This window comes from Chenopodium quinoa, unplaced genomic scaffold, assembly GCF_001683475.1.
Source record: "Chenopodium quinoa cultivar QQ74 unplaced genomic scaffold, ASM168347v1, whole genome shotgun sequence".
NCBI lineage: Eukaryota > Viridiplantae > Streptophyta > Magnoliopsida > Caryophyllales > Amaranthaceae > Chenopodium > Chenopodium quinoa.
The window spans coordinates 858,515-874,682 of record NW_018744367.1 but is presented as its reverse complement, the minus strand read 5'-3'; the positions used below and the strand labels follow the sequence as shown (position 1 = coordinate 874,682).

The window sequence follows — 16,168 nt, the reverse complement described above, 5'->3', positions numbered from 1 at the left end:
TAATATTGCAGCTTGACTACCGATATTATAACAGTCTTATACTTTATGTAGCGGTTTTTAAGGTTTTTTAATTAGAATTTGCATTAATCAGTGGTGAATTTAACATTTAATATTAGTGAGTTTAATCAACATGAAACAAATTATTTATATGTTAGCAAATTATGTAAATATTGAAATGTGAATATATTCAGCATATGTTTTATCAAAAAAAGGCACCACTCCAATTTTTGTCATCCAAAATATTTGCTATTATTAATAGTGATATTTTTGTAGAAATGTCCATGAAGGTTAATACCTCAGCCGTGTCCTTAATCACGGTAGAACTACTTTCGCCCCCTTAGCACTGATTTTTTTTTAACTCTGCTCACGCTCATCATTTTGCTTTTCGCTTTGGACACTGTAGCATGCAAGATATTTTTATCCAAAAAAATATACTTATATATTTGGTACTGTAGCACACTGTTTGCCCGATCAGTGTTAATCTACTAGTACATGCGCGCTGTGCTTAGAGCCCAAGTTTATAATTTGCTTGTTTCTTTGTTCAAAGCTACTCGGTGTTTATATATATTAGTTTGGTATGCATTATGACTTTTGGTATTTGCTATTTTGTAGTACGTAGATGATTAATGCTTTACTTGAAATATATTATGCAAGTTGGAAATATCGCCTAATACAGATATGTAAATAGATAATCTAATGTGGTTGATCATAATTGGTCTAGCTAATTATTAATATTATTTGCTAAATATATAGCCAAATTCACAAAGCTTTGAGCCTAATCTAACACCTAGAAATTAAAAACTTAAGAATAAGCTAGTTGCATTTTTATTCTTTCAATATGAATAAATAACAAGCTAAGTGACAATCATAAAAATCAATTAAAGATATTAATGTGAATAAAAAACTAAGACAATAATTTCATGCTCTTTTATCAATAGTACTGAAAAAAAATATTTTCTTTGTTTTCCATTGTTATATTCACTTTTTGTTTTCATTCAGTTTTCAAAATTAACTCAATAATCCCTTAGGCCACCTATAATTTATTTCTTTTGTCATTCAATACACGACTTTATGGATCTAATTATCAATGTAACAAAGAGCAAAGTATTTACAAAAGAATACAAAATCTAAAGTAGGTAGTCTCTTTACTCTTAAACCTAATTTGGACTACATGCCAAAGCACATATTCACATTAATGTCACATTTAGTATTTGCCATAATATTGAGGCCCAAATTTTGTTAACGCGACATGTAGGATTATACATTTTAGTTATAGCTAATTAAATAAGAGATTTGTAATTTTTTTAAGAATTAAGTAATTCAAATGTCAGTAAGCAAAATTGGCGAATGAGATTTTAGTTTTAACTAATTAAATATAAAATATTATCTTTTGAGATTAGGAATTTTATCTATATATTTAACGAATGAAAGGAAATTTACAATATATATATATATGTATATATATATATATATATGTATATATATATATGTATATATATATATATGTATATATATATATATATATGTATATATATAAAGGTGAGTTTATTCCCAAGATTTTAGAGCGTCACGTAGGATTTTAATTTTAAAAAAATTATTAGAGCGCCACATAAAATTACTATGTTTTAAAACGCAACAATAAGATTATGCCACGTAAGATAATTTTTTTTAAAGCGCTACGTAGGATTTTAATAAACAAGCGCCACGTAGGATTAATATTTTAAAACGCTACAATACGATTATGCCACGTAAGACAAGTTTTTTACTTTTTTTAAAATGCTATGTAGGATTATAATAATAAATTAAAAAATTATCAGTGCGACATATAAGATTATTATATTTAAAAAATTATAATAATAAAATCAACACATTTTTCGTGTGGCTAATCATATCGTGTGGCCGGCTGAGATATACCAAAACACTGACCGGGTAACCTCTCACTGTCCGAGTAACCCCTGATCGATCGAGTAACCTTTGACCAACCGAGTAACCCATGACCAAGTAATCCTGACCACACGATGTGACCAACCACATATGAAACTTTGTGAAATAAAATAAAAAACTCAAGTATTAAGCAAACGAATATCAGAAAGTTTAGGAGATAAATATATATTTAGTAGAATATTTTATTTAAAAAAATACAAACAAACTGTGCATCGCACGGGCTTCATCTAGATTAATTTTTTTTAAATAAAAATATTTAATGATATACTACGTACAACGTATAAAATAACAAATTTTATCACATAAATACAAAAAATATTTGAATTTAAAAATACAAATAAACCGTGCATCGTACGAGCTCCATCTAATATTATAATATTATAATAGATTGATGGTACATCAGTGATATTTTTGTGTAGAATTATAAGTTGATGTATATTTCTTTTAAGTGGCATATGTTTTTGAGAATAATACTGAATTCCTACAGTTTTAAAAAGTTGAACTAACTCTTATTATTAGTATTTGAACAATTACACTCTCTAAAAATGTTTAATTTATTCACTTTTCTACCCTCATTGATTTTTATTATCTATTGTTTTTTTTTTTGAAATTTTAAGAATAGTATGTAGACATTTATATCTCTTAAAATATTTTATTTATATATAGTTTCATCAAGTATACTATCAACAACTAAAGTTATGACATACGGTAAAATTGAAAGAGCTCTCCAAATATGATTAGCTATATCCGTCCTCATATGTCTAAAATTTCCAATCGACTGGAAAATATAAAAATTACAAAATAAAAATTACATAGAGATTACACATTAAAAGTCCAAAAGTGACCTCCAAATAAAAGTAAGTACAATCAACTACTTCCAAGGACAAGTTTGCATATGCCCTTTATAGCCAAATAAGTACCAAATATTAATCTCAAAATTCTTATTGAACCAAGAAATCTTATTTAATTAGCATTAAACTACACATTCAAGAAAATCCATAAACAAGCTTTAGTATATGGATTGTCATGTATTTGGTCCATTTGGACACTTCGTGATTCATTTTGTTGATTTAAGCGGAACTAATAGTGGGTGGTTGGCTCTATTTTCCTAACTAACATTATCCCAAAATCAACGTTCACATATTTAGCTTAGATTTTATGTGGATGACGTATATATAATTAACTTGAAGTGCCCCATAAGATTATATACTTGTATAATTGTGGAATTATCAGTCTTCTACAAAAACTAACTCAATCAAATGTTTAAGATTTAGTCAAAAATAAATTGTTCGCATCGTATTAGTATAAGTCGTATATGATCAATAAAAATATTTTTAGATTTGTCTTAATGTGCAGTTTTATAATATTATAAATTTATATATATACTACCTCCGTTAATTATTATGTGTAACTTTTGGGTATTACTATGGATTCCAACGCGGGCGATGCGCACGGTATGGTTAGCCCTTCAAGAAAAATTATTACCGATGAGTCGATGGCCTTTAAGCCCTATGCATTTTGTTTTATTACAACTATTTGCATATAGACAATAAATGTGTTGGATGTTGTGGGATGTGCAAGGTTCGAAATATTAGTAGAGCTAATTTGATTTAGCGAGGGAAAGGTAAAAAAATATCGAGTTCTAAAAATATAAATTTCTAATAAATTTAAGTACTTATTGAGACAAATTGAATAAACTAAACAAGACATCACACAATTATTGTAATTCTTGTACTCCTTGTATATTAAAATTAATTTAGAATACTTTGTACTCCTTCGTCCCTAAAATAACGACCCTTTTGGGCATTTTTCACGGGTATTAAGAAACTTAAGTGGGAAGTACAAGTGTATGGGGAAACTAATAAAAGTACATGGAAAAGGTAAATTTACATAGAATTTGTAAAAAAAGTAGAAATAGAAAGTAATAAAAGTACATAGAAAAAACAAAATTTACATTGAGAAGCTAATTTTTCACAAATATTATTGCAGATTGGAGGGTATTTAATGCAAATGGGATGAACATTTTGGGACTAAAATTTGGCCAAATTCCATATAAGAAAAAAAATAATAAAAATGGAGAGAGTAAAAGATGGTTTTTTATATTGAAATAAACACAACTTTTTAATTTACAAATAGTTTATCAATTTAAAGGATTTAATAGACCATTTTAAGACTTTAATTTCGAAATCAAATGGAAGCAAATAAGTAAAAGAACATTTTTAGGGATATAAATGTCCATGCACTATTAATAAGAGTTTTGTTAAATTTTTTTATAAAATAGAGATTTATGAGATATAAAATATTCCAAGGTGACACGTAATAATTAACGGAGGCAATACTTAATTTTAAATCTTTGTTGACGACTTAAAGTACGTTTTATAAATCTTGCAAATAAAAATACCTGACACTATATTATGAGACAGAGGTAGCAGTACAAAAGACAATAATGACAAGTTAGCTACCCAACTACAAAGACTAGAAAGTAGATGAGGGTTAAAGATAGATTATGGTTCTCTTGTCAGAAGGTTAGTGATAACTATTATGACCATTGACAAGATACCCTTGCTTTCTGTCGGATATCATTGAGGTGAAGTATAACAATAAGATAGGGACTTTAACTATACTAATTCTTTATGTTATTGCTTCTTATCATGGTTTTATACAGGAATAAAACACTTTGATTTATATCTGAATGCTTAAGGTTTAGCTAGTCAAGCGCAGGATGAGTAATAAGTATAAGGTACAGCATATACTTCATCTTTTTTTTTTTTTTTTTTTTTTTTTTTTTTTTTTTTTAATTTTTTTTATGTGCTCCAATTGGACTTTTGCACAATTCATGTACAACCACTTTGACTAATGTTTTATGCTTTATACTTCCTCCGTTTTTAATTATTTGCAACAAAGGACAACTTCACGCATGCCTAGGCAAAACTTTAAGAGGTGTTTAGTTGAATAAAAGTAGGTAATGGGGTATGTAATTAAAGAGTTAAAAAAGGAGGGAAAAAATCTGATTTTTTTAAAGAAAGAGAAAGTGGTCCAACTTTTTAAAAAAAGGTGGACCCTTTATCAAATTTTTGAACCACTTTTTTTCCCTCTAATATTTTGTCAACCAAATTTAAAAAAAAAAACAGCCAACCCCAAATTTTTCAATTCATCATTTCCCACGAAATTTTTCCCACCCTTTTCCAAAAGATAGCTTTTCATCCAAATTTTCCCCCCCTTTGAAATTTTCATTTAAGGGGGGTATATAAACAACCTGCCCAACAGTGTACAAGCAAAAAAACAGAGTTTCCCACAAATTACAGACCATACTTGTTCCTTCCAAAAGATTACATAATTAGTAATGACTAAAACCTAAATTAGTCCTAAGTTAATTGCAGCATCAACTCCATAATTCTGGTTCAGCAACAGCACAACAATCAAAAAATAGCCCCCCCCGCCACTTCATTACCAGGCCTGAAATCTGGGGAACTCAACATCATCAGCATAAATATCATGGCAGGCAGTGAAGATGATGATTTTTTCAGCATAGAACAAATGCTTAATGATGAAAACAGAATGGGACACAGTGAAGCAAACAATATGCAAGGGACTGCAGAACATCAGACTGATGGTGGCATGCATCAACAGAAAAGCAGAAAACAGCTCACTGTTCCACAGAAAAGGGAACTAGTAGATGGTTATTTGTTGAAGCTAGGGGGGGGGACCTCTGCCAAGAGGATATATAACACAGCAAGCCAACAAATTTAATGTTCATAGATCCACAATTCAGAGACTCTTTGAGGACATTAAATCCCAGATGGCAAAGGGGAATTTGATAGATATCAGAAGTAAGAAGCTGGGGAAAACAGGACCAAAACCAAAGGTCTACACAGATGAGTTCCTGCAATCAGTTCCCTTGTATAAGAGGACCAATGAGAGAAGCTATGCAGCAGCTCTGAAGATACCACATGTCACAATACACAAACTGAAGAAGAAAGGCAGACTCAGAACACATACAACCACAAAACCATCCATATCTGACAGACAATCACAAGGTAGCAAGATTGAAATGGGTGCTAAGTCATCTAATGCCTGCTGAAGTAAATGGGGACCCAAAGTTTATGGACATGCAACAAGTTGTCCATATTGATGAAAAATGGTTCTACTTGAACCCAGAAACCAGGAGGTTCTACCTCCTTCCAAATGAAGCAAACCCATACATGTGCCAACAGTCCAAAAGGTTTAAAGTCAAGGGCATGTTCATGGCAGCCATTGGGAAGCCTATTTTTAACCAACAAGGAGAAGTCAGACATGATGGAAAGTATGGTATTTATCCATTTGTGTATGAAAGCACAGCAAAGAAAAAAAGCAAAAACAGGGAAGCTGGTGTGGTGGAAATCAAAGCTACACAAAATGTCAACAAAGAAGCCATAAGGGCAATGCTATTGAACCATGTAATTCCAGGCATCAAAGCTAAATGGCCTTCCAATCTACCCAAGGACATATGGATACAATGGGATAATGCCAGACCCCATCAAGTTCCTATGGTTGAGGAATTTCAGGCAGCCTGTCAGTCAGATGGATTCAACATTGAATTCATATACCAGCCCCCTCAGTCCCCAGATTTAAATGTGCTAGATCTAGGGCTGTTCAGTGTGATACAATCACTACAATACCAATCATTCTCAAAGAATTTAGTGGAACTCATAGATAGGGTTAAAGAAGCATATGAGTTGTTCAACCCAGTGTTGAACAAATATTGTTGGATAACCCTACAATGCTGCATGGAAGAAATACTCAATCACCTAGGGGGGAATAACTTCACCCCACCACAGAAAGGGAAGAAGAGGCTAGAAAGGATTGGGATGCTACCAGAAATTTTAGAGGTGGACAGGAGGGTGGTTCAACAAGCTGTTGACTACCTCAACACCATTTTCATATCAACTGATCAAGCAAATGAAGAAGATGAAGGGATGCAAGTTGATGCAGACTAAACACAGCAATTGACACATGTAGAAGTTTTAGTAAGACTGCCACACATAACCAATGGAAGTAAATGAAGCAACAAGAATCATTGTATGTAATGGTTTCTGTTTATTTTTTTTTTCATTACTGTAGGTTAATCATTGGTTATGTGTATTTTGTTGTAAGTCAGGCACATGCATATTGTATGGTAGTCTAAGCTAGCTTGTTTTGGATATTGTAAAATCTTTTGGGGAAATTAATGATTAACATTATGGAAGATTTATAACCAACTAGGGACACAAACTAAGCATCATAATACAAAACAGGGAAACAAATAAATCCATCAGAGGGTTTTTATTTTTTTCACAAAAATTACATAATTGGTTCCCTCAACAACAATTGTTATTTCAAGTTGTTGGAGCTAATCCAAGTTATGAATTGGTTGTATCAAATGAGTCCCTTCATCATATGGATTTCCCAACCACAATACACAAAAAAAAAAATCAAGGGACTCATTCACTGGCTAAGGGACAACTTGCTGTTTAGGGGACTCAAAAAGGTTACTCACAATTCACCAAATCACTACTAAATCAACTCAGGCAACCAACAACTCTGAACTCCAATGGCATAAGAATCCCTTATTAGTCCAGCCTCCAAGTTAAACCGAATGAACTCAGACAAAGAATTCAACACAACACAGATCATGATTATCTTAAACAACTTCTCAACCCTCCAACAGGCTACAATAATTGTGAAGAACTATGCACACAACAAGCATAACACAAGTAGGGCAACCAACATAATGGTGAGGCAACTAATCACAGGGCATTTGAGCCTTCCAAACATACACAACACATCCTAAGAATTAGGCAACTATGAATCTGCAAAGCTATTAGCAAACCCAACGCAGCATAACTCAAACTAATAATCACAGAACCAGCAACTTTTGCAACAATTAGAACCAGCAAATGCCAATACACCAGCAACAATACACTAGACAAACTGAAGCAATAATTACATCCAGCAAATGCCAATACACCAGCAACAATACACCAGACAAACTATTGCAACAATTAGAACCAGCAAATGCCAATACAACAGCAACAATACACCAGACAAACCATTGCAACAATTAGAACCAGCAAATGCCAATACACCAGACAAACCCAGGAAAGGCCAACAACAATCAAAATAAGGCAATAAAACACAAATCAGTACAACCACTCCACATTATTAGCCAATTACAGTCCACAATAACATGCACCACACATGAATAGATCCATTCAAGCCATTTCAACCATGTAACATCAAGTCAGGAAAAAAACCTTAAACCCTAGAATAATTGAAAGAGTAAAAGAACAAGAAAACGAAGAACCAATTAAATCGAGGGTAAGAAATGAGTTACGCTGCTAGATTAGTAGGAGACTCAAGCTACGGCGCACAGCTTTCAGCGCTCTCAGCAGGAAGGGACTCAGATCTCTGCCTTTTTTTTGCCAGAAGCGACATCCTTTGCCCTAGAACCAACATCAGCCCAGAAAATAGTCGCTCCCTCTTCAACGGCTTTAGGAGGCGAAACGGCAGGAACAGGGGGTTCATCATCATCGCTGTCCAGAATGATGACTTCCGGAACAGTTTTGGTACAACCCTCACCGGCCTTAACCAGATCTGGCCACTCCACAACACGAGGCTCATCATCAGACTCACATGGGGTCAGTTTCGCACCCCCCCTGTCCTTCGCTTCATATCCAAGTACATCGCAGTACGAGTTCCAAACAAACGCATCTTCCCACTGCGTTTGTCACACTTATAGGTAGCAATGACGCCGGAATCGGGGTTTTTTTTTGTCTGAGGAACTCATTTTCTGGGTTTAAAGTTGAAGAAGGAGAATCGCAAAGTTTAGGGTTTCAATTTGAAGAGAGAGAAACACAAACGGGCATTGGTTTGGGAGAAGGCAGAATGTTTGAAAAAGAATAAACGGAGGATAGTAAACGTTGGAAGATGTAACAGAGCTTCATTAATGGCGACGGTTGAGAGCTGCATTGATGATGGTAGGTGAGGAGGTGAGGAGAGAGAAATAATTAGGGTTCCTCTTTGTTGATGAAAAAAGGGGGAGGGGATTCTGATTTTTGGTGGGAAGGATTAGGTTAGGATGTTAGATTATGGAGTTTATTAATCATAGTTAAGTTTTAGGTTAGTTTCTAATCAGTTTTTTAAGGGTAATTTCGGAATTTTACACACCCCAAACTTACTATAAAAGGAAAAAAAAACTTGTTGCAAATAATATGGAGCGCCCACTTTTAGTAATTGTTGCAGATAATAAAAAACGGAGGAAGTACATAAAATCAAACATAGTTATAAAAGTATTTGTTAGAATCGCTTCAATATATTGTATTCACATGTCAAATTTTATAATCTTTATTTATTACTAATTAAAGATAATTTGTCTAAGTAATACTTTGACAAATATGCCGATCAAAGGGAGGCACTTAAATAAAAAGTTTAAAGCAGAGGGAGTATTAACTTATACTCGTAAGAAATATGTGTAGTATTACTCATGGTTCTAGATTAATATTTATGGAAGTAGTAGCTTAGTTATGGTTTTTGTTTATTAGTTGTGATTATCAGGTAATTAATTATGCATATTTGGTTATCACTTATGGTTTTCAAGTACTCTTTTTTTCCTTTTTATTCTTTACATTTGGCATTATGCATAGTGACTAAAAAAATTTAAAGTAAGATTATTTATTTATTATTATTATTATTATTAGGAAATTTTGACTTTTGCTACCACAAAAAACCTTGAGTTTCATTTTTGCTACCCCTTAAATTTTTCTTTTTATTTTACTACCTAAAAACACCTTTGTCAAAATTCGCTACCAGTTGACGGAAGCTGTTAGTTGTGCCGTTTGTGGGCCCCACTTCACCCCTGCCCCTCTCTCTCCTCCTTCCCCCCACCAATCCCCTTCCCCTACCTGTCTCTCCTCCTTCCCCCACCAATCCCCTTCCCCTACCTGTCTCTCCTCCTTCCCCAGCCACCAATCCCCTTCCCCTGCAACTCCCCCTCCACCCCCTAGCCACCTGTCCCGCATCTCCCCTTCCCCACCAATCCCCTTCCCCTTCCCCTGCCACTCCCCCTCCACCCCCTAGCCACCTGTCGCGCATCTCCCCTTCCCCTGTTGTCTTCATCGCACACAGGAAGATTCGAGTGTGGGGTAGTTGGGGTTTCGAGGGGGTCGCCGGAGATCGAAAAGGTTTAGGGTTAGGGTGGCCGAAAAGGGTAGGGGAAGGGAAGGGGGGTCGATTCCGGTGGGGGAATGGGGAGAGGGGCCGATTCCGGTGGGGGGAATGGCGAGGGGGGTGGTTTCCGGTTCAGGGTGGGGGTCGGGGCAGCAAGAGGGGGAAAAGCAAGGGGGGTGGCTGCGTAGCTGGGGGAAAGGGATTGGGGGGTGGCTGCGTAGGTGGGGGTCGCCGGGGTTGGTGGGGGAAAGGGATTGGGGTGGGGTCGCCGGCGTTGGCCCTAGTTTGGCCGTCGGTCGCCGGCAGGGGGGAGGGGGGGAGGTGGCTGACGGGAGGGGGGGCAATTAAGGGTGGTTGGTTTTTTTTTTTTTTAATACATTTTAATTTATTTTTTTTTGAATAAACTTAACGGAATCTTGAATAAACTTAACGGAATCTTAACGGATTCTGTTAAGTGGTAGCAAATTTTGACAAAGGTGTTTTTAGGTGGTAGTAAAATAAAAAAAAAAATTTAAGGGGTAGCAAAAATGAAACTCAAGGTTTTTTATGGTAGCAAAAGTCAAAATTTCCTTATTATTATTATTATTATTATTATTATTATTATTATTATTATTATTATTATTATTATTATTATTATTATTATTATTATTATTATTATTATTATTATTATTATTATATCTCAAAAACAGACAAAGTCATACAACCAACAATAAATTAGTGGGAAGCCGAGATACAATCTGGGCCCCCACTCCTCTAGCTATAGCAAAGCCTACCCTAATGAAGATATGAGCTGCAGCACGAGCCACAATGTCTTGCGTCGTTGAGAACCTCTGAACCCATTTTAGCAACACAACAACCTCCTTCTCTAATTTCCCAAGCGAAGAAAAGGAGAAGGGAATGAAACCATATCCAATCAGCCGACAACTAGCTTCATACTTCACCCGCTTCCGATGAGCCGCATCAGCCACAACCCGTCCAGGAACAAAGTCAGATAGTCCTGTCTGTGTCAAAGGAGAAGACCTTGTTAAATCCACACAAACATCGCGACAACGATCCCAGGAATAAAGTAACACATCAGCAGGTCTGAGGGCCCCGTCATTCCCTCTAGACAACCCTATGTCAACTTCTTTTCTTGCTGAAATCCCAAATCCGTAGCAGATATCAACAAGGGTATCCCGGACAATATTATGCCGATGTTTAATACCCACAATACCAGCACACGACACCGCGTGATCACCGAAAATATCCCCAGTAAAAACCCGAGAACAAGCAGAGCACGACATCGAGATAGAGAACAATGGAACACCCATCCTAGCACAACACACATCGGTAGGTCTTTGCGTTCATCGTCTGACCCAACCCAGAAATAGGGACTGCCTGAAGCAACAGAGGTGTAATCTCCCTGCTGCGATTTCCACAATGCTGATTGTCGAGGAGACAAAGAATAGGCGGATTATGCAGAAGCGGTAACCTTTGTGAAATATATATCTGCCAATTTCTTCATGAGTTTAGGGGCAGCGACCTCACTAGGATTACTCATAACGTCAGACTCCACTATTCCATTAAACAGACTCAACGCATCTTCAAAGGCTCGTCCAAGACCAACAATGCCAGCATGTCGTAAATTATTATTATTATTATTATTATTATTATTATTATTGTTATTGTTATTATTATTATTATTATTATTATTATTATTATTATTATTATTATTATTATTATCTGTAAATGAAAAATGATAGTTACTACTTTTACGTTTACTATAAATGGAGCCTTGAAAATAATGCAACAAAAATATTAGATGATTTCAAGTTATTAGTTATAGTTGTATTTGGGTAAGAAGTTAATGGTTTTTTGGACTAATAGTTACGCTAATGTTAGCGATTTGATAGTCCATCACAATTCGAGTGTTTTGGCACTCGATTGTGCACAGCGCTCTTGCCTTTTGGCGGCAAGATCACAAGATTTGTACGTAAATGGCTAGAACTTGGGCCATAATTTTTTTTTTACAAAGTCTAAGAAACAAGCTCAAGCCCAAATCTATGTCATACGTAAGGTGCAACTGGTTATGCATAGAATTTTCAAAACTAATTGTCAATAATTTGTTTCTAGAAAACAATAATATTAGTCTTTAGCTTTAGGGTCTTTTAGCTCATATCGGATCAATTTCAATTCATGTCATAATCGACTCATCCTAATTTATGCAAACTTAGATTGTTTTTTTTTAAAAAAAAAGCCTTAGATTTTGTAATTCACATTTCACATAAGGTTATTGGATGTTTGGTTACATATATGGTATGTGCATGTTTCACCAAATTTTAGGACAGGGGCTGTATCCTCATCCAAGTCCAGCATCACAGTCTTCAGAACCCCCCCTTCTCATAGCCCTCATAATCAAAGTTCGTCAGAAAATCAAGACTCTAACCACCATCAGTCGAATCAAGACTCCTCTTCATCCTCCTCAGATAGTTTAGGCAACTCAGGTGGATCAGGTCCAAGTAATAGAGCCCCTAAGCGACAAGTGAGTTGTTTGGATCAGAACAGAGAGTTAGAAGAAACATGGGAACCTTCAAGTAAGAGGTTAAAACAGGCTGATCAGTCTCAACCATCAGAACAACATAAGATGGAATCCTAAAGAACAACATTTTCAATTCGAGCCAGAAGAGGTTTATCACCAATATAAATACAACAGAGGTGTAATCTCATCACATCCCTTTAGAGTCAACAAAATCGAGTAGCTTTGTGGCAAAACCTTATGAAGAATAATGTCAAGCCGCAAGTAAACAAGAGAGGATATGCTACTACCTGGTGCACAAGAACAAGTCCACCCACAACTTCTAGTTCAGAAAGACGGAGGAAAAGATTCAAATCTTCCCATTCCTCCGATTCAGCACACTCGGATTCAGCTACTCATCATCAATCAAACTGCAGGGAAGCAACCACTACTAGAAATAGGCTTAATTCCGACGGAATTGCTCCGACGGACTGAAATTCTGTCGGAAAATTTAAAATTCCGGCGGAAAATAGAGTTGTCGGAAAAATCCGACGGAAAAGGTACCTTCCGACGGATTTAAATTCCCTTGGAAATTTCAAATTCCGAGGGAATAGTCTGTCGGAAGAAGGCAATTCCGAGGGATTTTATTCCTTTGGAAGATTAAAGCAAATTAAAAAAAAAAAACTAGAGTTTGAAACTTGTTTTGCGACAGAAAAGAAAGAACATAAACAGGAAGAGAGGGAAAGGGAGAAAGAGGAAGAGAGAGAAAGGGAGAAAGAGAAAGAGAGAAGGAGAAAGGGAGAAGGAGAACGCGCTTCCACCACCAGCCGCCGGTGTAGGTATGTCTCTTTTTTTTTTTTTTTTTTTTTTTTTTTTTTTTTGTAAATGTTGCGGAAAACCCTAACCACCATCACCACCTAGGCTTCACCGGAATTCACCATTAGCAGTGCCGATTTCCACCACAACCACCTAGGCTTCACCGAAATTCACCATAAGCGCCGCCCTGGATAGTGGTAAGTATTTAAATTTGTTATTTTTATTTTTTAAAATAACCTGTTTTCGGGTTTTTTTTTTTTTTTTTTTTTTTTTTTTTGTGGAATTGCTACTAACAGCCACGACACCAGCCGGCCGCCGGTCTGCAACCAAAACGACGCCCAGCCACCGCCGACAGCAGGTTGTCTTTCCTTTTTTTATTTTATTTTTTCTTTTTTTCATTATAACTTGATAGCATTTATTCATTTTTTATATAAATAGGCAGCACAAACTTAGTTACTAAGTTTTGAATTTGAATTATTTGTAGGATTTGTAGATATATTTGGTTCTTTGGCGATAACAACTTCAGATCTACAGGTTAGAGAGTATATAAAAGCTATAATTATAAGTTTAGTTTATACTTGGCATGTTAGTGACTAATGATATGTAGATATATGTTAGTTTATTATTGTTTTAAGTGTAGGTGTATACAATTTGTTGTATTTATATTTTAATATGTTGAAATATATGAGATGAATGTGTTTGTGTTATGATATGTTAGTTTAGTTTATTTAAGTTTAGTTTTTAATTGTTGTATTATAACATGTTAGTTTAGTTTGGTTTAGTTTAATATAATAATGTATGTTAGTTTAGTTTATTTTAGTTTAGTTTTGTGTAATATTGTGTATGTTAGTTTATTTAGTTTAGTATTTTTGTTTGATATAATGTTTAATATAATATTTAATATAATATTTAATAATTGTGCTTATTTATTTGCTTAGTTTACTTTAATTATGATATATCTCTGTTTAGTATAATGTATGTGTCCTTCACTTTATATATATATATAATAAATGAATCATTTGCATAATCATATGCTAGATACCCGTTCAAGGCATACACATTAGGAGTATGTCTTGAATAGTCCCCGGTTGGGACTGTCCTAGTACGCTTATTCTCACTTAGGCGGTGAATGTAAGCCTTGTTTTTTATTCTAGGGAAAATCCTGCCTTTTCATTTCTCTACAGTGTTCTCTGGGTACATATGTAGGTGTGTTTAATCGCCTACATCGTGTACTTGGAGAATTGTAGGGAAATGCTGGCGGATTTTCCATAGAATTGAAAACTTGGCTTACATTCACTAGTGAGATTAAACGTACAAGGATGGGTTAGGTTGGAGTGATAAGGACCCCTTGGAAGCATTTCAAATCTCATTTGCATTTCCATAACGCTTTGGTATATAATGACCATAAAATACGGTTTATAACTAATGTGATTGTACATATGCGTGAGTTGTGTAGAAGTTGTAATCATGAAACGAAGAGAACGTAGCTGGATGTATGAAAGGATGGTTGGGAAAAGTATTAATCCAGAGTTCGTGAAAGGGGTTGATGAATTCATAGAGTACGTCACAGATCATCCCGAGAGTAGTAACCCGAATGAAGTTAGGTGTCCATGTGTTAAATGTAAGAACAAACGGCTTTGGAATGCGGATACGGTTAAAATTCATCTATACCGCAAGGGTTTCATACCTAACTACTATCAGTGGATGTGTCACGGGGAAGGGTTTCCGGGAGCTCTTGAACGGCGGTTCAACGAATATCGTGAAATGGTTTTCGATGCTTTTGGTCATAGCCAAGATCAGGGGCACTCCGAGCAGGCTGGTGTTTCATCGGAGGAGGAGCCTAATGCAACAGCTAAGCATTTTCTGGATTTGTTGCAGGCTTCTGAAAGGTCATTATACAAAGGGAGTTCTTTGTCTGTGTTAGAGTTGGCCGCTAGAATTACTAGCCTAAAGTGTGAGTATAATTTTCCTTACAGATGTGTTGATGGGTTTGCTTCTTTGCTAAGTGAAGCGATTCCGAACAACAACCATATGGCCGACACATTATATGAGGTGAAGAAGATTGTGAAGGGGTTGGAACTGTCTCATCAAAAGATTCATGCATGCCCGAAAGGGTGTATGTTGTTTTGGAAGAATGATGCTTATCTGTCTGCATGTAGGGTATGTGGCAGCGACCGATACAAGCAGACTTCCAAAGGTAGCCCAGTGCCTTTGAATGCTCTGTTTTATTTCCCGATCACACCCAGGTTGCAGAGACTGTTTGCAACCAAGAACATCTCGGAGGAAATGAGATGGCATTCGAAAAATCCCCGAGTTTAAGGCACAATGGCACACCCTAGTGACAGTGAAGCTTGGAAACACCTCGACAGTCGCTTTCCAGAATTTGCCTCTGAGCCTCGTAATGTGAGACTTGGCTTGTGCACAGGTGGTTTTGCTCCTCATGGTAAGTTTGGGGCACAATATTCTTGTTGGCCTGTCATTTTGACCCCTTATAACCTGCCTCCCTCAATGTGTATGAAAAGACAATTCATGTTCCTTTCGTTGCTCGTTCCTGGTCCTAAAAACCCGAAGGGAAACTTGGATGTGTACATGTTACCGTTGATAGAGGAGTTGAAACTGTTGTGGGAAGTTGGCGCGGCTACGTACGATATTTTGATGAAACAGAATTTCAATCTTCGAGCAGCCATCCTATGGACCGTTAGTGACTTCCCGGCTTATGGTATGTTGTCC

General features: G+C 35.7%; 2 protein-coding genes across 2 annotated transcripts; both read left to right on the top strand.

Annotated features, from left to right (window-relative positions):
* Positions 1-6,047: 6,047 nt before the first annotated feature.
* LOC110696428 lies at positions 6,048-6,920 on the top strand. Its single transcript, XM_021873715.1, has one exon. It carries the CDS (start codon positions 6,048-6,050, stop codon positions 6,918-6,920), a length of 873 nt encoding a protein of 290 aa, XP_021729407.1.
* A 7,985-nt stretch (positions 6,921-14,905) lies between these two features.
* LOC110696427 lies at positions 14,906-15,757 on the top strand. The gene has a single exon (XM_021873714.1). It carries the CDS (start codon positions 14,906-14,908, stop codon positions 15,755-15,757), a length of 852 nt encoding a protein of 283 aa, XP_021729406.1.
* The last annotated feature ends 411 nt before the right edge of the window (positions 15,758-16,168 follow it).